General features: G+C 42.9%; 1 protein-coding gene across 7 annotated transcripts in view; it reads left to right on the forward strand.

Annotated features, from left to right (window-relative positions):
- IKZF2 (IKAROS family zinc finger 2) overlaps positions 1 to 23,487 on the forward strand; it is a 107,765-nt gene that overhangs the window by 45,009 nt on the left and 39,269 nt on the right. For 5 of the 7 annotated variants that reach the window (XM_079311398.1, XM_079311397.1, XM_079311402.1 and 2 more), the window contains one exon: positions 15,965 to 16,231. In XM_079311398.1, the coding sequence (XP_079167524.1) occupies positions 15,965 to 16,231 (267 nt within the window). The remainder of the gene's footprint in view (positions 1 to 15,964; positions 16,232 to 23,487) is intronic. The other 2 variants (XM_079311400.1, XM_079311403.1) reach the window with 1 other exon arrangement.

Genomic DNA, 23,487 nt, shown 5'->3' on the forward strand with positions numbered 1-23,487 from the left:
GCCAGCTTAGAAGAAGGCAGAGGCTGCAGCAGCGCCGTGGAGAGCTCGGGCTCCAGCAGCCTGAGTGAGTGCTCAAAGTGTCTGGCAGGTGCCAAAGGGACCTACAGCTTCTTCCTTCCATCTCAGTCAAGCTTTGCTTCATCTTCATGGCTCTCACAATGTCAACCTTGATATTTGCTCTTCATGCAAGCCCTCTTTAAAGCTGGTGCTCATCGTGTTGTTTACAGAGGATAAAATGGATTGAATATTAGATATTAGATAAGATTTTGTTCCCTGTCTCTTCAAAGAGATGCTGCTTTAGCGGATGTTGTTTCTTTTTTCCAAATTACTATTAATTACCTATTTTACCTTAAATCAACATCCAGATTCTGCGTGCTTTAATCAATGTATTCTGTTTGCAATATAAGAAAAAATTGCTATAGTGACACAAAATAATTTCCTATCTGAATATGGTATCCAGCCATGCTTTTAACATTGGAAATAATGAATCATGGAATCAACAGCACGTAATGTGGTCTTTGTGGAAGACATCTCAATTGGCATGGGGTCATATTATAAGGCATCAGCCTTAGAAATTTCTTCCCACTCACTCAAACAATTTTTCTTTTGTGCAAACATATGCAAAGTCCTGCCTGCCTTTCTCTTCCTTGCAGCCTGTGTTAAACTTCAGTTGTCACTTGGATTTATGTTCCAAGCTTTTCTTCATCAAATTCATTGAACCCAACAGTAGATAATTTAAAGGCTGCACAGAGATATTTTTTCTGAAGGGCTTATAAAAGAGGCAGACTGCTACTTCTAGCTTGAGCCAAAATATATGGAGTGAAGATTGTGCAAGTTTCTTTGCAAGGAGATGTATCTTGTCCATGACAGAAAAGGCACTGGCTCTACAAATGCTGGAAGTCCTCTAAGTGCTCTATGTCACCCTGAATTAGGATTTGTTTCTGCTTCCATTGACTTAAGCACATGAACATTAATCTCCAACGTTAATCAATTTATTGTCTCTGTACCCCCATAAGATAAAGAATTACAATTTCTATTTTGTAGATGAACTGAGTTGCAAAGAGATTTAGATTCCTGTTTAAACATGTGTTTAGGCACCTAAGGATGCAACTAGATGCCAAGTAAGATTTATGCAAGTGTCTTAACTGATCTTGAGTGGAAGTTTAGAGCCCAGAGAAGTGAAGGGATTTGTAAATTCAGCAAGGCACTGGAGTATCTATAGGAGCCTCATGCTGACGGCCCTGGTCTCACCTGTGTCTTGGAGCAGAGCTAGAGCTATCTGTGCTGAAGAAAAGGATAGGAGGCTTAACTGTATCACTCTCCAAAATATTACATCATTGTCATGGTTTAGTTAAGGACATACAGAGGTTTCAAATGTTTGCCCTTTTTTTTTTTTTTAATTTTAAAAAATATTTATTTAAACAATGCCCATTTCAGAAATTCTTAAATTTAAATTGGTTCAATGCTTCCTTAGCTCCTGATGCAAAAGACTGACCTGAGACTTGTTCACATCCTTACAGCCTTCTGGGAATGAGCTTGTTGTGGAAACCACTAGGTGGAAATGACAAATAATGAATTTGTTGGAAAAGGCAGTTGTAAGCAGGAACCAGAATGAAATTTGAGTCGTTAGATGAAAATTCTGGGGGAGAAAATGCTTCAGCAACACTAAAATGGCTTTTGATGTTTGAAAGTAGAAAACATTTCCATGTTTGTTTCAAAATCATATATTTCAGCTCAAAAGGGCCAGCACGTGAAAGGAGGAGGTGACACAACTTCAGAATGGTTTTATTTTGTTTTTGCCCAAACAAATGTCTTGAGTCAACCGAAACGATTTTCATAGCAAACAGAACATTTCTGTTTGTTTGACCCATATGATTATTTCTTTCTGTGTGGTAGTCAGTGCAAAAACTGTTTTCCTTATGTCTCCTACCAGAACTGGAAGTTGGAGACTGGAATATTCCACCTCCGTGTGTGCGGGGTGCAGCTGCCTGAAATAAATCTCCAAGTTTTAAACATCTCAAGCTCTGCTTCATGGTAGATGCTTTATTCTTACCCTAGAGTGAGAATCCCCTGTTGATGGTATCTTTAAGGAAGCTGCTGATCCCAAAGCCCCAGGCCAGAAACCTGGCAACAGAGTAGTAACAGGGCATTGTTATATGAGCAAGCCACTCTGCAAAGAGTCTTTAGCATATATGCACGAATAAAGGTGCTTGTGAATGCTTCAGACCTTTAAAAGAAGCCCGTGTACTCACTGTGCACGTGCAAGCAGCTAAATGAAGCATGGCATGTGATATATAAAATTGTGTCCCTCCTGGGAGTACTCACATTGCCTTCCTGAACCCCTCAGATCAGATTTGGCATAGGGGTAGTTGAATCTAACACAGCTGTGACTGTAGCCTTCACAGCTAGAATTGTGCAGGTACATGCACTTGAGGAGAATGTGACAAGGGAAAATTGAATGTAAAGGCTGCTAGACAGCCAATAAATTTGCTTTATATCTTTATCTTTTCCTTGCTTGGCAATTATTTCAGCAGGTGCTGAACTACTTTCTGCCTGCTGTAAACGAGGGGACTCAAATGACCTACTGTAAATTCTTGCTATTTCCTGTACTTACGAGAAGACATAATCATCTGAAGAACTTGTATATTTAGTGTGGATTAAGATGATTTTTAAGTAATGCCTTTTCTTTTTTCTTAAAGCCCAAGATTGGTCATAACCAGTGTTAGGTTGCTTAGTACTATATGAAAGAGAAGTGTTCATATTGTCACCAAATAGGTAACAATCTATTTTAAAAATAGTAGGGTGGAGTTGCTGCTCAGGTCGTTCCACATTATTTGTTGTAATTCAGTAGCCAGTTAATGACAGCATATCACTATTTGGTTATAGCCCTCCTAGGTTATGGTTTTAGAACTGTAAAGCAAGAGTTGCAGGGTTTCAGGGATTGATTACAGAGAGCTTTATTGTTATTTCTTACACTTAAATCTGCTAGGTAGGTTGAAACAGCCAAGTAGGAGATCTGGAATAGCAATGATGTGCAGTTAAACACTGAAAAATCCCTACCTCTTCTACAGAGTAGAGCTATTAAAGTATCACTTATTGTACATTAGTATTCTGTATTTGTTACCTGCAGAGCTACTACAGGCAGTGGTGTGAGCAGGCTGTACCACTTGTGACTTCATGCTACAGAATTCTCGCTTGCCTGCACAGTTGACCCGATCCTGTATGTCATCAGGGAGGAGATGTTTAACTTGTGACACTGCTAATCCTTTCCTGAAGGCTTTTCATTCTTCCTGCACGTTGTCCTTTCGTTGCTTTTGTGAGCTGCAACATGCTTGCTCAGCCCAGTGATAAATTCGTGTAATTACCTATGGATGTACCCAGGTCCTGTTGACTTTAACATTAAAGATCACTGATTGCTTAAGTATTGCACTGAATCAGGACCCCCAGGCACTTTGACATGCACAGGCCAACTTGGGAATGGTGCACCTTATTGTAGTCCTCCACTGCTGGGAATGGAGAGCAGGCTGGGGACAGCTGGGAGCACAGCAGCCAAGAGGGTACTCGTCTTCCCTAGGAATACCCAGAGGAAAGGGATACATGGAGACAAACTGTGATGTTAGACCAAGTTCAGAGTGTGTATTTGGTTAATCTGGTTCTGGAAAGTTGGGCTGCATGCAGGTGGGAGTTACACAAAGGCATATGTCCCTGCAAGGAATCTGCATCCTGGTACTGCTGTGTGTGTAGTGTGTAGCTCTGCAGGAGATCCAGGGAACAGAGTCCTTCCTGGCTCAGCCAGGTTCTCATGCAAGCTTAGGGGTGATTTGTAGGTGCTCCTCATGAATGTGCTTGTCTCCATGCTTTCATTCTGCTGATATATATGCAGTTAATAAATGCATTGTGGTAGTGCTGTGTTTTACAGGGAATGTTTCAGTAGTGTCAAGCCTGAAGACTCTGGGTTGTTCGGTATGTGGAGGCATCAAGCCTTCAGAGAATATGATTGTCCTCATCTGGAATGACTGGCATTCCTGGGAATCACATCTTAGTTACAAAAAAACTTAGATCTCCAGTTCATGTATTGTTCCAAGCCAGCAGACACATTATATATTCCCTGTAGGAGCTCATTTGTGCTCCTTTCTGGTACAGTTTGCACTCACAGGCGTGCTTGCCCATTAACAAGAGGGGAGATGTTGCTGTGAGAGCAGTTCCAGCCTGGCTTTTTGCTGAAGCTCTGTGGCATTGTTTTCCTGGGCTGGTGATGGAGAGTGGACCTTTGCTTTCTCCATCCCTTCAGAAGCCATCCGTGCTGTTTCCTCAGTGCTTTGATATTCTGCCAGCTGAGGGAGGGAAGAGCCATTTATAAATATTTCTGGTAATACAGTAAGTACTCTCACATGTTTTGCTCACTCATTTTCCGTATCCAGAAATCTATCCGACCAGAATCAGTTCACTCTCTTTTATTAGCAGAAATAGATCCATGACAATTAAAATTGATTTAAAAAAAAAAAAAAAAAGAAAGGAAAAAAGAGAAGCAGCCAGCAGCAAGCACATCATATTGACTGTGTGTATATTCACACTGGCTTCCAATCTATGGATAATTACCCCTCAGAGATTGTGTGCTATGTACAGTATGATGATGGAATTATGCACTTTAAAGAGCTTTAGTGAGCCTCTTAGGATGCCAATTTCTTTCCCCTTTTCTTCTTTTTTTCCCCTTCTTTTCATTGCAGGCAGTAATGATTTTTAAATGCACATGACCTGTCCTCAAAACCAAAGTGAGTCGTGTCAGTGATGTTTTGTCTCTGGTCTGATTTTCCTTGAACTGGTGCAGTAGCAGCTTGCCCATGAGATGAAGTTGCATGGTCAGGGGATCTCTTGGGATTGCTGATCCTCATTAGTGAGGGGAAAGGCGAGTGCAACTTAAAAGTTACTCATTCTGTTTGGCAGCAGGTACCCAAATTGCACTTCCTGCAAGGAAGGAAGGCTTGAAAGAGGCTGTGGGTACAAATCCATAGGAAAGCAGGCTTTGTTCTTTTGGCTGATTGTGGATCACCTGACCTGAACACTAGGAACCAAGGATAGTGGTTTGTCTGACCTCTTTGTCAGCACCAGTTCAACTGTTTTGATTTGCAGTTTCACACACACAAAATTAAAATATTGTCTATACATTTCAGCCTAACTTGTTTTTGGCAAAGTGATAAGCAAGTAAAAAACAGGGCCTCATCGTAGGAAGTGTCAAGCCATCTTAATTTTAGGCAGAAATACCAGCTCCTCCTAGAGGAAAAGAGCCAGTCCGTAAATAGCTCCCAACAGATCCTTTACCCAAGCAGACAAAAGGGTGTGACGTGCAGGAGTTTCTGCTAATGCCAGATTCCATCTTTCCACTGGTAATGTGTCACCTGGGTTTGAGTTTGTCTAAGGTGTGACTTGGTGCTCAGGCAGGAGTGTTCATTGATACTCAGTGAGCAGCTCCCCAAATCTCTTGGGAGAACATCTCCAAAGGCACTGCCAAAGGAGTTGAAAGGGGAGGCACCTACTGAAACAGAGCTTGCAGGGCTGCTGGACTCCTTGTTCTGGGGCTGTGGCTGCATTTACAGATTTTTATCTTTTGTTGACATCTTTGATAAATGTTTGATAACAGCCAGTGGTGCTGCATCCTGTTCCACCAGCCTGGACCAGCGGGCTTTGGTGTTAAAGGGAGGGCTCTCACACACAACTTGTTGCCCAAAAAGAGTTTTTTAACTGTGGGGTGACTGGACTCATGGTTCCCATGGAGCAGCTGAGTTTATGGACGTTTGGGAAAGGCCTGAGGAAGTATCAAATGCTCCAGTGTACACAGCTCTTGTGTCTCTGACTCCCTGATTGCTCTGGATAGTGGTGAGTGGTGCTCAAAGCCACTGACAGCCCCTTTCCATATAGTCAGTGATGGCCTGAGCTCCTCAGCAGCCTGAGCTGTTCCAGCAGCCCCTGCTCTGCCTGGGCACAGCAGCCCATGGGGGATCTGCTCACGGCTCCTGGGTGCTCTGGGGAAATTGTGATGGGGGCTTTTTGTGCTTCAGTGGGCAATAGGAGAAAATGTGCCTGTTTGTGTCCCTGTTGTTATTGTTTTCATCTAACTTGGGAGTCATTCCTTACTCATTAAAGATATAACTTTTAGGTGCCTAGTTATGTTTTACTTGCCAACTCTCTCCAGTCCCTTTCTTCCATGATCCTACCACCCTCTTCCCTTCTCATTCCCTTAAATATGTGTAGATGATGAATAGCAAATCTTCTCATAGAATTCTTCAGGAATATTTAGTGTAGGGTTTTGCTTTTGTTTGCTTTTCTGATGACTTGGAGATGGCATGGTGAGAAAAGAAACATGTGAGCTAAACCTGTTGGTTTGAACATTGTGTCAGAAAATATCCATAAATTGCAAGTTACTACACAGATGTATAGATTTAATGAGACTGTGTAATGCCATTTATTTATGCTAAAGAATCTGACACATACGGTACTGAAAAAAGTTAATACTCTAAGAGTTATTTTATATTTTTCCATTGCCATCTGTCACTGCCTACATAATAATGATACAGGTGAAAGCCTAGCACTGCTTTAAAAAAAATCAGAATGAATAGTCATTTAAATGTCTTGCTGCTTTAATAGCTGGTGTGTTTTAAGTTGTGGGAAGGAGGCAACAGAGATACCCTCCCCTCGTTTTTAGTATATTAAAATTTGGGTTTAAACAGATTTGGATTCTTGAAGTGACTTATTAAAATGGAAAATGCCTATAAACTCTTCCAAATGTCCTTTGCATTTGGAAAAGTTAAGGGACTAAACCAGATGCTGCCATCCTTGTAATGTACCATAAGTGGCTCTTGGAGTAGCCCTTTCATGTGCATCTTGAGATATGGGTGAATTTTTGTGCTCTAAGTTCTGCCTTAATGGGCTGAACTCAGTACTGCTGGGGTCTCTGAACTGTGAGCAGATATTTCCAGATCCCTAAGTCCTTGTCCTCTTGTGCCATCTCAAATAATTAAAAAAAAAATAAACAAGTAAGGACATAGAATTTTCTTTTATTTGCTCCTCGAGTGAAAATGCATGTTTCAAAGCAGCACCATGCTGACAGAAATCAGCATTTACAAAGACACTGGCTTTTAAGAGTCCTCCTTCAGCATTGTGCAGTTACACTGTGGTTAGGCAAAGCTGCTTTCCCTTTATTTCTTTTAGTCCTGCAGGAGTCCAGCCCAGCAGTGACTGTGGAGAAGTCCCTGTGCTCAGGCACAATGTTTGCAATGATCCAGAACTACAAATGGACCAGAGGACCTGCCCATTGCTTTGCAACAGCCACCTGCCTCCCAGGGTGCAGACAAGGCTTTGGCTCAAAAAAATAAATAAAGCAGGTTTTGTTGTTTGTCTGCTTTTTACAATAGAGTGACAAAGACAGAAAATATTTTTGTGGCAGGTGCTTATCCTATAATTTTCCATGGGTTGATGAGCTGGGGAGGTGCCTTATTTAGAGGAGGAGGACATGGCTAGGTCAGGTTACATTAAGATGATTTAGAGTTTATATAATGAGAAATAAATAAAACTTTTCCTGAAAGCTGTGAACGATGATGTGTAACTTCGTAATGAAAGCCTTTCACTTATTTAAGATAATGTCTTTAGTGGTAAAAATGGCAGAAAATGAAGCAAAGTCCAGACACAGAGAAGTGATTCCACTGGCTTCAAACAATTTCTTCAGGTGTATTTTCAAATATAGTGCAGATCCCTAATGGAAAGTTCCTTATAAATGAAATAATTATTACTAGTTATAATTACTACCCTTTGTGTATGTTGGAAACCATTTTGGGAAGTCCTGCATTTTATAAGAAGCAGAGACAACAATGAGTGAGCAATAAGGTTTGGTCTCTTCAAATGGATGTTATCAATCACTTTATTTTTGTGTATAAGGGATGGTCCATATATAGCTGTAGTTTGTCAGCATTTTCTATTACAAATTTCTAGTTTTTGTACTGTATAGAGCTCTCAGCAGCTTCTTAGGAAATCCACTTAGGGGTGAATGTTGTGTCACTCCTCAATGAGTGTTTCTTCTCCTCCCTCGCTGGAATCTGAACTGGTCTTTAAAAAGTGTTCATGGTTTAATATTTGGTAGATAGTGTGTTTCACTGTAGGACTGAGCCTTTATTTTTCCTCTCTCTCTGCTTTTCAGTGTGCATCAGAAATAGCTGTACTGAAGTGAAGAAGAGCTGTGGCAGGAGAGGAGACTGACAGTATTGAATGTGCACATTGCAGACAGTAAGAGACACTTTAGGTCAGCAGAGGAAAGGCTGGGGAGACCCCCACAGGACCAAACCTGCCTCCTGCACTGCACAGCCACTGTGACATGGAACTTCACAATGCAAGGGGCCCTGGAGAGCAGCTGCTGAGCACCACCACCCCCAGCATCACCTGCCCCTCAGAAACAAGTGGGAAATCATTCACACAAAGGCAGAAAATCCCAATTGCTGCAGTGTGCAGGACAACAGAGCAGGGAGCACAAGGGCTGGGCAGCTCTTATGTGTAGAGACAGACTTTGCCAGATGACATGAAAAACATGTCTTGTACAACAGCAAAAGGAGAGGAGAAAGAAAATCCTGCTCCCTCTCACCCCATCAATACAGGGGGGGAAGAAAAGGCAGAACAAATAAAGATCTATCCAACAATTGCTCCTCGTTTGACCTTAGGGAAAATCCATGAGTCCAACACTATCATCTGAGTTAGCTTGAGGGGACAGCAGAGGAGCAGAGTCCTGCTGTGTTCACTCATCTTGCACAGGCATCAGGTTCTGGCCCTGCAAAAGGGTAGGGAGAATGGGAAAGAGAAACTCCTCCTTGCACCTATAGGGAATTGGCAGAAACCTTGTATTATGTTTAGCACAGTATTTGTTGCACTATATTACTCTGTAAGTACAGGCACAAAGGGAGGGGGAGGCTGGGTCATCAGGAGTACTTTTCCTACCCTGGGATATGAATACACGACTCTGGCTTGTGTAAGTGCTGCTTGCGTAGATGCATTTGTGGGTGAAATTTGGCCTGAGGTCTTTCTGGAGAGGAATCTTGTGACACTGAGCAATCATATATATTCAATTAGGAGTTCATACTCTTGCCAGATGGAGGTGTGCAGCATGGGTGACTTGTGGTGAGCAAACAGTCATGCCTGAAGGCTGGGCATCTGGGGCAGATTCTGACCTAGGTACTGCCTTGCTTACTTACACCAAGAAACTCCTTACTCAATGTCCCAGCCTTTGGACTTCAGCAGGAATCTCACTGAATGTGACCTTGTGGAAGACTGGAAGGATTGCTGGCTCAAAACATTTCTGGTGTTTGTGTCATTGAAACCATCAAATTGGGCCCTGTGATAGAAAAGAGATCTCAGCTCTTAATGCTGCTCGTGCTGGGATGGTGTTTGCTTAAATCAGAGCCCCTCCAATGGTAGCTGTGTTCTTTTCAGCTTCGTATTTGCATAAACTTGTATGACCATTTCAGCATAAAAGTTGTTCCATGCATTTTAGTGCTGCAGTCTTCATTCCTTGTGTCTAGCCCTGGAGAGCTGGGTTGGGAGAGGCCACCTGGTGATTTAGAACCATTGCTGCTGAAAATGTGTGGTGACATCTGGGGTGCAGCTCCACATGAGCCAAAACTGGTCGTTGTGATGGCACAGTATGCCAGCTCAGGAGCCTGATCCAGCTGAAAAGGGTTGATTTTTCTCAGGAAGATCAGTTTTCAACCAAATTGGTGTAGCACCCAGTTCCATGCTCACTGGTGCCAGTATAAAAGATGGAAGGGGTGGGGATTGAGGGAGGATGGCAACCACAGTTTGTGTCAGCTAAAACCTGACTGAAGCTTGGCTTAGCTCTGCAATAGCATCCTAATTTAAACTAAACTTGGGTGTAACAGACCTGTTAGTCTACACTTACTGCACACACCACCTCCAGAAGATATGAAATAAGTCTTCTGTTGCATTTAGTGAGAGTTTAAATTGACTTCAGAGGTAGCAGGCTTAAACTGAGATTCTTCAAAGTGAAAACTAAAAATTTCTAAGGATCCCTAAATAAGCCGATGAGTTCTCACTGAATTTCTGGCGCATTAACCACCTCCTTGTGGGCTTGAAGAATCCCGTTTGTGGCATGCAGGAAAGGACTCTGCACAAAGTCTCTGAAACATTCCCTTTCTTATTAGTTGTGAACTATTTGGTTGGATTGTTGTGAATGAACAGAACCCTGTGGAGGTCACTCATGACAAGATGGTGGCACCATCTACGATTCACCCTGGCTCGGTGGCCAAAAGCTAAATCTTTGGAGCTTGCAATAAACAGATTTGACATTGGGAACATCCATGATCAGACATTTTGGTATTTGAGTTGGCTAATTTCCCTCTTCTGCAGGTGACATTCACCCTCATTTGTTCCATCCAGATTCAGCTTCCAGAAAGCTTCAATGTACTGTGAAAGCAAAACTGGCTGCTTTAAAATACACCTTTCTAACCCTGATCTGAAACACCTTTCATTTCAGTGTTGGTAAGACAGCATTGCCCACAGGTGCCATTGAAGAGACATCTTCCCTTCTCCTGAGCAGCAGATGCACTGCCTTGAGCAGATCTCACCCTGCTTATTCCTCAGCATCACAGCTTTGGAGTGATACCTGCTACTGAGGAGAAGGGGAGACCTGCTCCTTTCTCAGGAACTTAACAGTATTTATTTAGAGACAAAAAGAGAGTTTAAAAACTGATTGCTTTTTAATGTCAACCTGTTAGATAAGTACTTTGTGTCTATGAGGTGACAACAGAGCCGATTCTGTGCCCTGTTCTGCCGCTGTTTGGCTGGCATTCTCACCTCTTGTGTGGTGCATTTTTTAGAAAGAGGAGACTTGCTGCTGGCTCCCTTGGCTCTCTCCCTTGTTTACACATTTAATAGCTCACAATTACGTTGAAATGAACTTGAAAAGTGTTGTTAACTTAGACGCAAATTCTATCAGCAACAAGAAACTCAAAGATTAATTTTTCTTTCACCCAAGACTATTTTGTGCTATTTCAGGAGGAAAGTATGTTTGAACATGCATTAAAGTCTCACTACACTTCTGGAGTGATGTAAACACCCTCTTTAAGGACCCATTTTGCTATCAGAGTGCTCTTAGACTGAACAAGAGCCAGGGATCATTGTTTCCAGCTTCTGGCATTCCATACCTTGAACTTTCAAAATTCATCAAGACAGAAGGGTTTTCCCCCTCCTCCTTTAATTTTCATCTTACAAAACACTCATTGGTTTGCCATTCTGGTTCTTAAAATTAACTGTATTACACTCACCCTGGCTGAGTGCTTTTGACAGTGTAAAACCAGGGAGTTTAATAGCATAGGGACACACCTACTTCAAGGCTTCTGATGTGTAAGAATTCGGTTCAAAATCTGTTAGAAACTGGGTCATTTTCTATTTGTCTGTAGCTGCCAATTAGCAATATCATTAATCCGCTGCCTAGGAGAGGTGCATGATTTAAATAGACAGTGTCACTGACCACTGACAGGACAATAAGCACAAGGCTGTGCTGTAGCTGCCTGTCATTGTGCTGCTGTAGTTAGGGCTCAGCCTCATTTTCACAATCTCTTTGCATCTGGGTGTAAAGACAGACACATCATCTGGGCTTTGAAAGCTGCTTTTTGTTGTTTTCTGGACAGGGAACCTGGAGCAGAGCTGGGATTGCTGGTGCCCCAGCTGGCACCCACTCTCTGGTCACGTTGTGTCTGTGAATGTCCTTCACTGTGTTCACCCACAGAGCCATCCAAGGCTCCTCGGGGGTGGCAGGTTTAAATTTTACCTCCTCAAGGATGAATATCTGAGGCTGTTTGCTGCTGGCAAGAGGAAGGGGCAGAAGCGTGGGAGGCTTTGAGGGGTCTGGCTTGACTTGCTGCTGCTCCAGGGGCAGCAGGAAGGGGCTGGTGGTTCATGGCTGCTGCCAGGAAAGGCCAGCCTCCAGCTGGAGACCACAAACCCTCGGTGACAGTGGCCAGCCTGGCTTTCCAAGGCCACAGATAAAATAAGCATTGACCTAGGACAGCAGACGGTGGAGGAGACAGGGGGGTACAGCCCTGCTGCCTTCTCCCTGGTGTGTTGGACAAGAGGAATTTTGTTTCTTAGTGGAAATTTCACTCTTGTTGCTTGCTTAAGAAGATATCCAGTCCTTCACTTTACACTCCACCTGAGTATCAAATCTCTCAACAAGACAGAAAGATTTTTTTCCCCCAGATCTCACTTTTGAGGGAAAAATTTCCATGGTTGAAGATAAAATACCAGGAATGTGTTTTTTTACGTGGACCTTCCAACTTCTGGTTTGTAGCCATGCTAATTTGTGGGTGAAGGAAATATTTTTGTACTGAAAAGTTCCCAAGAAACTCTTTAACGCAGAATTGGAGTTTAATTGGCACTTATGAGACATTAACAGTAATTTTATTCAATTTGGCCACTCAGGATAAAGTGTGATTCAGGATCAGCTGATTTGCGTGCTGAATAAAAAAAACACAAAAAAATCCAAAAAAACCCAATCTTCCAAACCCCAAAAAATAAAGAAAAATAAAAAAGAAAACAACATAAATGTGTAGACTGGCAAATATGTGCCATTAGCTTTCTATTCCCAGGTAGGAGCTTTTGTGCTTCTTGTGTTTTTCCACACAAGGTGTTTTGCCGGTCTGGAAGAAGTCCAAGGAACATATATTAACTGGAGGGAAATGGGTTGACTTCAAGTTCATGCTTTTGCAGTGAGCTGGATTACAGTTTTATCCCTACTGTCTATTTTGCTGCAAATTTTTTTTTTTTTTTTTTTTTTTTAGGAATGTCCCAAAAACTTAACAAAACCCCAACAAAATCCACTCACTTATTTATCAAGCATATGAACAAGAAAGGCAAGGGAACACAGGGTGAAATTTGATGGGGGATTCAACATCCCTTGTACATCTCTTTTTCCTTTGCAGGAGTGTTCATTGTGCTCCCTCAGTGCTTTAGGTGAAAACAAAGACAGTGCCACTACTAAACGATTGCAGCTTCCTGAGAACAAAGAAAACAAACTATATGCAATTTAAGTGCCTGTTTGTGTGCAAGCTACCACACAGCCTAATATGTACACCTGTATGATGTAAGGCAGAGGAGATGCCCTGATTAGCACGAGGAGATCCCTTCTCCCCTCCTTGGAGAGCTGCTGTTGGTCCCAGCTGGAGGAAACCTTTCCACAGCTACCAGAGGGTTTCTGAAAATGGCACTGGCAGTGCTCTGTGTGCACGGGGATGAGGGAAGGAGGGAGACAGAAAACAGCCTGCACAGCTCATGGAATAGCTGGGATGTTCTGAAGGATGCAGTGTGAATTCCTGGGGCTTTGTGAGCTCTGCGTGTGGGGAGTCTGTCCTGCTCCTTTTCCTGTCGCTTGAAAATGTCATTCAGCAGAAAGAAGTGCTAAGGGAAGGAAGATAATATAAGTGGTCTTCCCGTTTGTAGGCTCTCACAGCGTTGCTCTCATGAGTGCTGAGCAGGCAGAGCTCCACAGCTGTGAATGGGAAGTCATGGTGCTCAGCACTAACTGCACTCAAGTGTTTATTATCCCAAATCAGAGAAACTGACAAAAATGTATATACGTAAGAAGACACGTAAGAGTCGAGACTTTCTGTTGTGAGTACATGTAACTATGCACAGTTGGGATGTGGCTTTTGGATATTTTGTGCAGTGCTGTGCTAGGACAGTGTGCAGGCTTGTGGCAGCAACCTGGGGTTTTAGGTGAAGAGCATAGACACTGTTTCTGGCTCTGCTGTAGCTACTTGTGTGGCTGAGTGTATTAAATCCTGCTCCTAAAGCCAGCGAGCCGTTTCTTTGGGCTTCATTCTCAGACTTGCTGAATAGCCCAAAAGGCAGCTATTATTAGAGGGAACTGCCTCTGAAAGTGGGCTGTCCATAAATCACCAGTATGTGCTTTCCATGGGAGGTGGGTCTGGGACCTCAGCTCTCTCCCTGACAGCCCACAGAGCTGCCAGAGCTGCTCTTCCTGCTCTCTGCTCATCCCCTCCAGGAGGGTAGATGTTCTCGGTCAGAAGGCTGTGGCTGTGCCACTTGGGCTCAGCACTAGGGAAGGATTGCTTCCCATGGCTTCTCTTGCTGCTCTGGTGGGGCCAGTCCCCTCCTGCTCCCCATGCAAACTGCCTCCTCTTGACCTGTTTTTACACAGGGCTCTGCCTGGGGCCATGTCCTAGCCAGCCTTTCAGTCTGGGCTGCTTTTTACTCTTTTAAGAACAATAAATGCATCTCTGTGGTAACAAAAATATTAATTCCTTTCTATAAGTGATGCGCTCGAGTATTTTGTAGTTACAGACCATTTGGATGGCAGTGCCTGTGCTGATACTGGTCTGCTGTGATCTGATGCAGCAGTGTCCTTGCTCTGGATGGGCTTTGCCATAGTAATACTTTATTTTCATTTCTTAGCCATTAGTGCCTTGATGAGTAGTGAAAGATGTTTCAACAGATGTTTATTAAAAAGGAACATCTTACCATTGCTTGGTCTCTGGTTGCTGAACCCTTTTCATTATGCTTTCCCTGGTAGTAACAGAGTGATTTAGAGTTGCAGTGTCAACATCAGTCTCTGAACCCTGTGTTTTCTGGGAAGGGGAAGAAAGGAAGATGAAGGAGGAACTCTAAATAGTAGCATTTTTTCATCTGATATTTCCAGCTGTTTGAAGGTGTGATGCCTCACAGTGTTTAGTTATAATTGCCATTGGGTTTCTGGATGGAGACCCCTTGGAAGTTGCCAAGAAGTGAGCACATGTGGCCAGAGTTTGGTGACACCAGGCAGGCCCAGGGCACAGATTTGTGCTCCAGGTCTGCTGCTGTCACTGGCACTCGTGCCAATGGCCTTAGTACAGAGGTCAAAGACTGCTTAGATATGAAGGCTGAATCACCTTCTTGTTAAACCCCTCAGCAGGATCAAGGCTTAGGGAAGCAGACACGTGGGCTTGCCTTCTGGCTGACACTGTGGATGGAGGCTCTGACTCTGGGATGGGCCTTTCAGCAGGTTCAACCAACTCCTGAAGCACTGAAGTGGGGGCATTTGGTGATTACAACACCCCTGCACTGACACCCCTTTGTGAAAAAGCTGAGCCCATTTGTTTCCTTTAAAGGCTTGCTGATACCACAAGCTCTCAATGGTTAAAGGAGGTTTATCCTGTCACCTGAGGATCACAGAAATCAGCAGCCAGTCTCACCAGGCAGATGTGAAAGGTCTTACACTGCATGTATTTCGCTTGCAAATATAAATAATCCAGCAGTGTAGGTCTTGCTGCAGCCCTGTTTGCCTTGGCAGTATCCCATGGACGTGAATCAGAAGGTGGGAGCAAAAAGCACTGGAGGCTCATCCAGAGATTGGTCTCCCCTCCATTGGGGAACCTGTCTGTGCAGGCAGGGTGATTTGGAGATTACTGGCACAGCCCACAAGCCTGGCTTCACTGGATCTTTGCATTTGGAACAATCCTGCTTTGTTTCCTTGTGCTGTGCCTTTGGGAGAAAGAGCCTTGCCTCTCAGGGCACTGGGCAGGGGAGGCCTGGAAGGAGCAGCTCTGGCTTTGGCTTTTGCTCCTGTGGCTTTTGCTCCTTGAGAAGAAGGCAATTCTCCTGGTTTCAGTGGAGAAGCAGGAGGTCAGTTCTTAATCCTGCAGCATCTCTGCAACTTTTGACAGCTGTCTCGATCACACTGCCTGAGTTCTTAAACTTATATAGAATTTAGGAATTGAAAAAACCCAAAACAAAACAAAGCTTAAAGAAATAAGTGATTGTAACTTGTGATGCCATCACCACCATGAGACTTTCATGATGATTTGAGCTTCAAGGATTTAATATTGATAACAGTAAAAAGTTTATCATTATTAGTAGTTGGGAACTTGGAAAATACATACGTTGAACTTAATTTTTTTTTTTTTTTTAATTTCAGCAAATTCAGTAAAGCTAGAAATGCAAAGTGATGAGGAATTTGACAGGAAGCCCCTGATTCATGAAGATATTATCAGAGCTCATGATGGAGGAAGCAGCCTGGAAGATCCCTTCATTGGGAGTAACGAGATGGTGGATAACAGAAAGATCCAGGAGCTATCAAGCGAGGGAGGAATCCGGCTTCCGAATGGTAAACTGAAATGTGACGTCTGTGGCATGGTTTGCATTGGGCCCAATGTGCTAATGGTACATAAAAGGAGCCACACTGGTAAGCAGCTGAAAGAAAATCTGTGGCGATGTTGATGTTACCTGACAACTCTTCTCTCTTCCCTTTTCATTCTTGGGGTAGCAGGAAGCTGGGGAGGGAGAAAATGGCCTTCACTTCTTTTGTTTCTCTTCCTGCTTTCCAAATTCTGGTGATGCTCTCCTGCTGGCAAGCATGGTGCTTCCTTTAATTTCCAGTGTTTTGTTCTTAGAAACAGCACCAAAGTCTGGAAATTGCTTTTCTTACTGTTCTTGACTGGAGCAAGGTGGTGGGAGTCATTCTCTGGCATGGGGGCAGGTGGGTCGTGTTGTTCGTGTGTGTGCAGTGCAAAGCTGCTCAGCCTTTAAGAGGAGTCTTAAGGTGTTCTTCCATTGGAGGTGCTCACAGGTGGACAAGACCAGCAGCTTCCTGGGGATCTCACACTTCTTTTGGAAGTGGCTGGGTCTGGGATGAGCAAACCCTGGAGGGAACACTCATTACCCAGCTGTCCTGATGCCAGGGTGGGCTTGCTGCTCACTGTGTGAGCATACTCATCTGAACCACCCCTGGCTCCCCCACACCATCTCAATACCATTCTGCAGGCAGCTTTCAGTGCTTGATCTCACCCAGCACTTGTATTTTTATTACCATTTGGAGTCCCAAATAGCTTACCAGGCTTGTGGGTTTGAGAATTTAATAGGCAAAGGGGACCTCTGCTTATTGGGCTGGTCTTGGTGGTTTGAAAAATCATGCCTTGAGCTCAAACTGGGATGTTTCAGGGAACTCATGGCTAATATGGTAATATGGTGTGCCCAGGAAGCTGGTACTCACTCCCCTGTGCTGCCCACTCCTCAGGTGGGAGCAATAGTCACCTCCAGCAGAAGTACAGGTGGTGCCAGAAGATGATGCTCTCTGGTCTTGCAGCAGTCTACCTTTGATTCAAAAAAGCACTTAAGCTTGTGCTTAACTTTTATGAGATTTAAGCACATGTAAGTCACCTGAAGGGCTTCAAGATACTCAACTTTGGATGCACACTTAAACCTTATTAAGGTTAAGCACAGGTTTTTGTGGTGGAGCCTCAAAGGGTGTGTGTTCTTTGTATTTTTTAGATATTTTACTTTTTATCTTTGCTATTATTTAATGAGGTGAGAGATACACACTGGCTGACATCTGTGAGGATATAAAAAGAAAGGTGGAGTTTTAGAGTAGAGTAAGAAAGACTGTGTAATCCCTTTGTAAACCTGGTAGTTTGCAGTCCAGTAGTGTGCTCTTGATGGGCAAGAAATCAATAGAATTTCTGTACAGAGGACTAATAAATATATATTACATAGTTAATTTCCTGTCTATGAGTTGTATTGATAAAAACTTGACCTAAGTGTGTAATGCAAAGCATGGCAGTATCGTTTATGATACACTCATGATTTTAGACAGGAATTACGAGAGGAGAAAAGCATTAGCTGGAGAATCAAAACCTTGATTAACACTTTGGTGTGCTGTTACTAGAAGAAGGAAAGAGAAACAAGAATGTATCAGACTGAGTCTCCAGCTTTCAACCTCCTGAAAAGTTTTCACTGGTGCTTGCATGTATCTGAGCATATGTACTGTAGGTGCATCGGAGTCCGTGTATTTGAACCCGAGCAACTAAACTAGTTGTGCTAAATTTAGGTTTAGGTACTTAATTAAATGGTCTGCATTTCTGAGATACCAAATAGCTGGTGCATCTTTGAAATACAGGCAAGCTGTCTTTTTCATGTTAAAGAAGATGTGTAAATGCAAAGGGGAAGAAACAAAATCTGCTCTGCGTGCGGGTGAGACGGCCGTCTGCGGGTGCATGGGCAGCAATTGCATAACTGGTAGCTTTTTCCTTCAGGCTACTGCTGCTTCCTCAGAGAGCTCTGACTTTTCCCATCAGAGCAGAGGAGCTGGGATGTACTGTTCTATACAGATGATTTCAAGCATATAGAAATGGTATTTCTTTTAATGTGCTGCTCGGTGCTCTGTTCTCGGTAAACCAGTTGGCAAATTTTGCAGAGGATTTTTTTTTTCCCCCCCCTCCACTTTGTTTGTTTGTTTTTTAATACACACTGCTACTTGGCTGTCCACAACAGAAGGAGAAGTTTGCTTGGATTTCCACATCCTGGATTTTAAGGCGTATTTTTAACATACTGGTATCTATCTTGTAAAGTGCAGTATTTTAAAATACATCACCACTTCCTCAGCAGCGGGGCGTGATGGGCTGGCCCCAGCTCTGGAATGAGCCCTGACCTGTGGGTAGTCTGGTTTTGCAGCCCAAGGGAAAATGGTGGAGAGAAGGGAGGTTGTCCCTAGTGAGTGGAAACAGATGACATTCTTTATAGCTAATCCAACTGGCATGTACATCCCTACCTCTGAAAGCCAATTTAAGTATGTTTTGGGAGCTGAATCCTGCTTCACTCTCCTCTTTAACTGCACACAACCAAAGCATGATCTGGCCAGTTGTTTGCATTGGCAAAAACTGAAGTGCTTTTCCCTTCCCCGAAAACCTGTCAGCATTTTATGTAAATCACCCAAAATGCTGTGGTCCATAGCAGAGGCTGTAATTTGTGTGTGTGCTGGGATGAGTGCAGCTTTCCTTGCACAGGGGATCAAGGCTTGGCAAGAAGCTGTGCTGTGGGCTCTGGCTGTGGTATGCACAGAGAGGAGTATTTCTCCAGCTATTATTCCTCTGTTCCTGAAGAGCAGCTGTCTTGCCTGCTACATTATGTAGTTCAGTCAAACAGATACAGGGGTGGGGAAAATAGTCTGTCGTGGATGAGGTCGGAGTAGGTGAGGTCAGTGTCCCATCTCTCTGATCCTGGTATGCAGTCACCCCTTCCTGTGATAGATCAAGCTGGGGATTGCCCATTCATCCCTCAGATCGTGGTCCAAGTGATGCTCTGGTCTGCAGCCCTTCCATCACAGGGCCTGTGGCACTGCTGATTGTGCCAAACACTGTGTTTCTCTGAAACACTGCTAATTGAGGTGAAGTGTTTTTGTAATCTGCTGGGCACCAGGAGAAGGCCTTTCTATTTATTTGTCATTGCTGACAGAGAATAAATAAAATGCTTGGTGTGGGAATTAAGCATGATGCAATCCCTGCATTAGTGAGCAGGGTAACCCCCTCCCTCATATGCCATATCCTTATGTCAGAAAAATAGCATGGGCTGGATTTATTTTCCTTTTATCCCATACTGTGTTCTTTTGGTCCAAATTTCATACTCCACAGAACATTCTTCAAATTTCAGGATCTCAATCAGTTTTTTGTTACTGCAGGAGATGACTTGGTCATAGAATATTGCCATTGGATACTCCAGGGATTTGTGCTTAGAGATGTAGAGGGAAGGGGGGAAGGAGAAGAGGCAAATAATCCAAGTTTTCTGAGATGATGAGAAGGAATGTCAGTGATATCTCATCTCTTTATGCTTTCTGCTGTGGGTCTGAATTAAAACTCCCTTGCTTCTTGTTTCTGGTAAAGCAGGAACTGTATTCTGGTACAGCCAAGCTGATAGTTCTGTGCTCTGCAAGGTCTATGTGGTGTGAATTGTGATCTCCTTTTAATATTTTTTTTTTCTCTGCTGTAACACCCAATCCCTTATCTAGTTTGCTGCTAGATTTTGTAATGCTTTTATTTCTAAGGGAAGGCTGGCATCATAGAATCATGGAATGGTTTGGGTGGGATCTTAAAGCTCATCCCATTCCACCCTCTGCCGTGGCCAGGGACATCTTCCCTGAGCCTGAGTTGCTCCAAGCCCTGTCCAACCCGGCCTTGGACACTTCTGGGGATTGGGCTTCCACAACTACTCATCCTCACTGTTTTATAAAAGGCAGAGGTTAAATGCTTTCTCTGTGTGGATGCAGCAGCAGCACAGTGGCAAAGCAGAGCCTGGGTAGAGGCAGTGGGGATGTCAACCTTGCCCCACTCATACTTTGGGCTGGTATGTTACTTTCAGGCTTTTTTGGGAGTGTTAACTGAGGACAGTCTCAGATTTTTGCTTGGACTCCACAAACACTTTGATACCATGAGTCAGTGAAATGAGTTATGGGCTCAGGAGGGAGATGTTCAACCTGTGCTTTAGCCCCCATAGCATTACAGCTGAGCATATGCAACCCTGGAACTCTGAATGCAATTTAACTTTTTTCCCATGCAGAGTTCAAGTTGTTAGGACAGAGTAATAAATGATGAAAAACCAAATTGTGTTGTTCATATAAAAGATTCGTATGCCTAAGCAGCTAATCAGGAGTAAATTTAAATAAACAGACATATAAACACATTTTGATGAACTCCACTGGACTACCTCTATCATTTTGTGACAGAAAAGGTTTTTTGGTTTTAATATCTAATTTGTAACCGGTGTAGGCCTTCTGCATTGTCTCTTACAACATTAATAGATTTGGCACTGAATCAAAATTTTAGGGCTAAATTTCTGAAAGTCAAGTTTTCTACTTAGGTTCTGAAGTCTAGCGTCCTGAAAAGTCATCTCTTTTCCTACTTAAGTATAAGGAAAGAGAGCTGAGATTTTGAAATTGCTCTGGGCAGAAGGATGTGTTTTACTTGCAGTACTCAATAACTAAACTCTTCTTTTCTGGGTTCACTTAAAAGATTTTTCTGTCTTAAGAATGCAGTCATAAATTTGTACAGAGGAGAATTGGAAATCACCCAGGATTTCCCAGGAATTTTTCATGAGAGATTTGTCACTACTGTTTTATAATAAATTGCCCTGTTTGAAAGCAGGTTTTTTTTCCATCAAAAAAACCTGCTAAAATCACTGATTTCATGCAATGTGCAGGCAGTTGAGTGAATCAGAGCAGTAAGGAGGTATGCAGAGTGCTTATGGTCCCTGGAATAACAAACAGAGCAATGGAGCAAGGTCTGCTGCTCTGTGTCTGGGTAAATGCAGGTTGGAGCTCAGCACTGTCACTGTGTTGGGAGTACTGCTGATAATCCCTTGTGTTCTGGGACAGAGCAGAATCCCAGCAGCTGCAGCATCTGATAAATCGGGAGAAATGTTTCATTTTAACAAAATGAATACTAACAAAAAGCCTATTGTGGAAGGGTGAAAATCGGTATTATTAGTAAAAGCAAATACTTTCTGATGGCAGCATAGGCACAGTAATTTTGTGTTAAGAGGCTGGAAAGAAAAAATCCCATTTGAGAAGTACTTAAGCTGTACTTTGCATATCAAAAGTATCTGCCACACAAAAAAGGTTGAGATTCCTCAGATACAACATTTAACCAGGAGAGATGTTGAAGTCCCTCTGGACCAGGTTTTTATGTAGCAGGACTGCTGCTGTAGGAATACCCTGACTGTGTTATTGAGAACCAGTGCATTAATTTGTAAGGCAGTCCCCCTTTGATTTCAAAGGGAAAAAGTTACCAGCCAAGGGCTAGGAAGATCTGTCTTCTTGGCTGCCAAATCTGTGGACTCCACATCCTCAGCCAAATTTCAGTTTAAGTACAGAAAATATCTTATCTTTGCAGAGAAAATATCACTGTTTTGCACTGGTCTGAGATTCAAAGAAGGCTAACTCATACTGAAACTTCTGCACAGCACTTCCGTGCTGGGGTGGGAAAGGAGTGCTGCTGTGCAGGGAAACTTCCAATTAAGCAGAAAAAGGAGTTGGTTTGGTTTTTGAAACAACATTTGACATCTGTGCAGTCTATTAGTATGAAGTTCATTGGCTCATTTGCCCAGTTTCAGGTTGTATCAGCCAGCCAGCACTCGTAGCTTGTGCAGTGAAGTCTCCATCCAGCTGTCATATATTAAAGACACTGAAAGAAAGGCCCATGTCTGTCCTGTCCTGTCTTCAGGGCTCCACTTCACCATTTGTTAAGGATTTGTTTACACCAGAGCAAATTAACCTGTGCACTTCAGATACTCATGTAACTCAAGAGGAGTAATTTTTCATTACTATTATTCATGATTCCTTTTCCTGGAGGAAACAGCAGTAATGGATGCATGTTAAACAATGAGCTGTGAGGTTTCAACAGTATTTTAATGTAATTTGGAGGTAAATATTGAAATCGTACCTTTTGATTAATATTTTAGTTAACTGTAAAATGATAAAACTCTATGGATGTATTTATTTATTAATTTAATTATTTCCTGGCTCAAACCCCTCTTACAAAGACTTCAGGAAAGATAATACTTGGCAGCTCTGACTTACCTTGCCTGTCCACTCCTGGATAACTAAATAATTAAATTCCTTCTGCTGAGAGCAAGGGCTTTTTAGGCATTCCTGATTTTGTCTGGCTTTAGACTAAATGTGGAGTTGAAAAGAAACATCTTTTTTGTTTGGCTGCTCTCCCTCCCCCTCTTGCCACTCTGAAAGTCACTGAGTTGGAAGGTTTCTGCCCTGTTTAGCTCAGTAATAGAGAAGAGGTTTAATACTTAAAGTAGACTAGAAGTAGTTTGTAGTTATGTTGCAGTCACATAGTTTCCAGTGCTGAAAAGCACAAAACTTGCTTCGTTGCCTTTCAGCAGAGTTCTTATTCATTAAATCAGTGTAAGTACAGAGAGTCAAGCAGGAAATACCAGCTGTAAGTGATGGTGAAGCACACCGTGTTATAATTGTCATTACTCTCTTGAAGTCGTGTGTGCTACCTTTAATAGGTTCGTAGTTCTGGATGTGTCTGTGTTACCATCACCCCCAAAAACACTTTAAACACAATCAGGGACCATCATGTAGAGAAAAGCTGTGTTTAAAAGACTTTTTGTGAGTGGATGTTTAGTTTGAAGTATGATTGATTTCAGCTTATGGATAAAACCTCTTGAGTTTTCACAGAAAAGTGAGGGAGGTGAATAAGGATGTCAAGGTTGTTATTTTGTTACTGGGAAGTAATAATTCTGGAGAACAGTTTACAAAACTACCAGGAAAAGGCAGCGGGAGAAATAATTGGAACACAGTCTTCTCAAGGCATTGAAGTGATAAAAAAGGCTTGTTTGCTAGTATCTGGAGTGGGCATCAGACAGCACAGTTCTTGGAAAACCAACAGAATCTTCCTACTATGCAGTCCTTACTTCTCTTTGTGCACCCTTCTATTGGATAATGGCCTCTCAGATTAGCTGTGCTAAATGTAAAAGCTGCTAATCAATAGCACGAAGGTGTGACCAAAACTGCATCCCTCAAGCCTGAGGCTTAAACAAGGAGCTGGAATCGAGTGATTGGACAAAAGTGTAACAAACACATCAAAGCAGCTATTTACCCGGAATGAAGCCAGTAGGAGAAATGAATTCAGGCTGGCTTTAAATAGATACAAAGGT

Source organism: Erithacus rubecula (assembly GCF_903797595.1).
Source record: "Erithacus rubecula genome assembly, chromosome: 8".
Lineage (NCBI taxonomy): Eukaryota > Metazoa > Chordata > Aves > Passeriformes > Muscicapidae > Erithacus > Erithacus rubecula.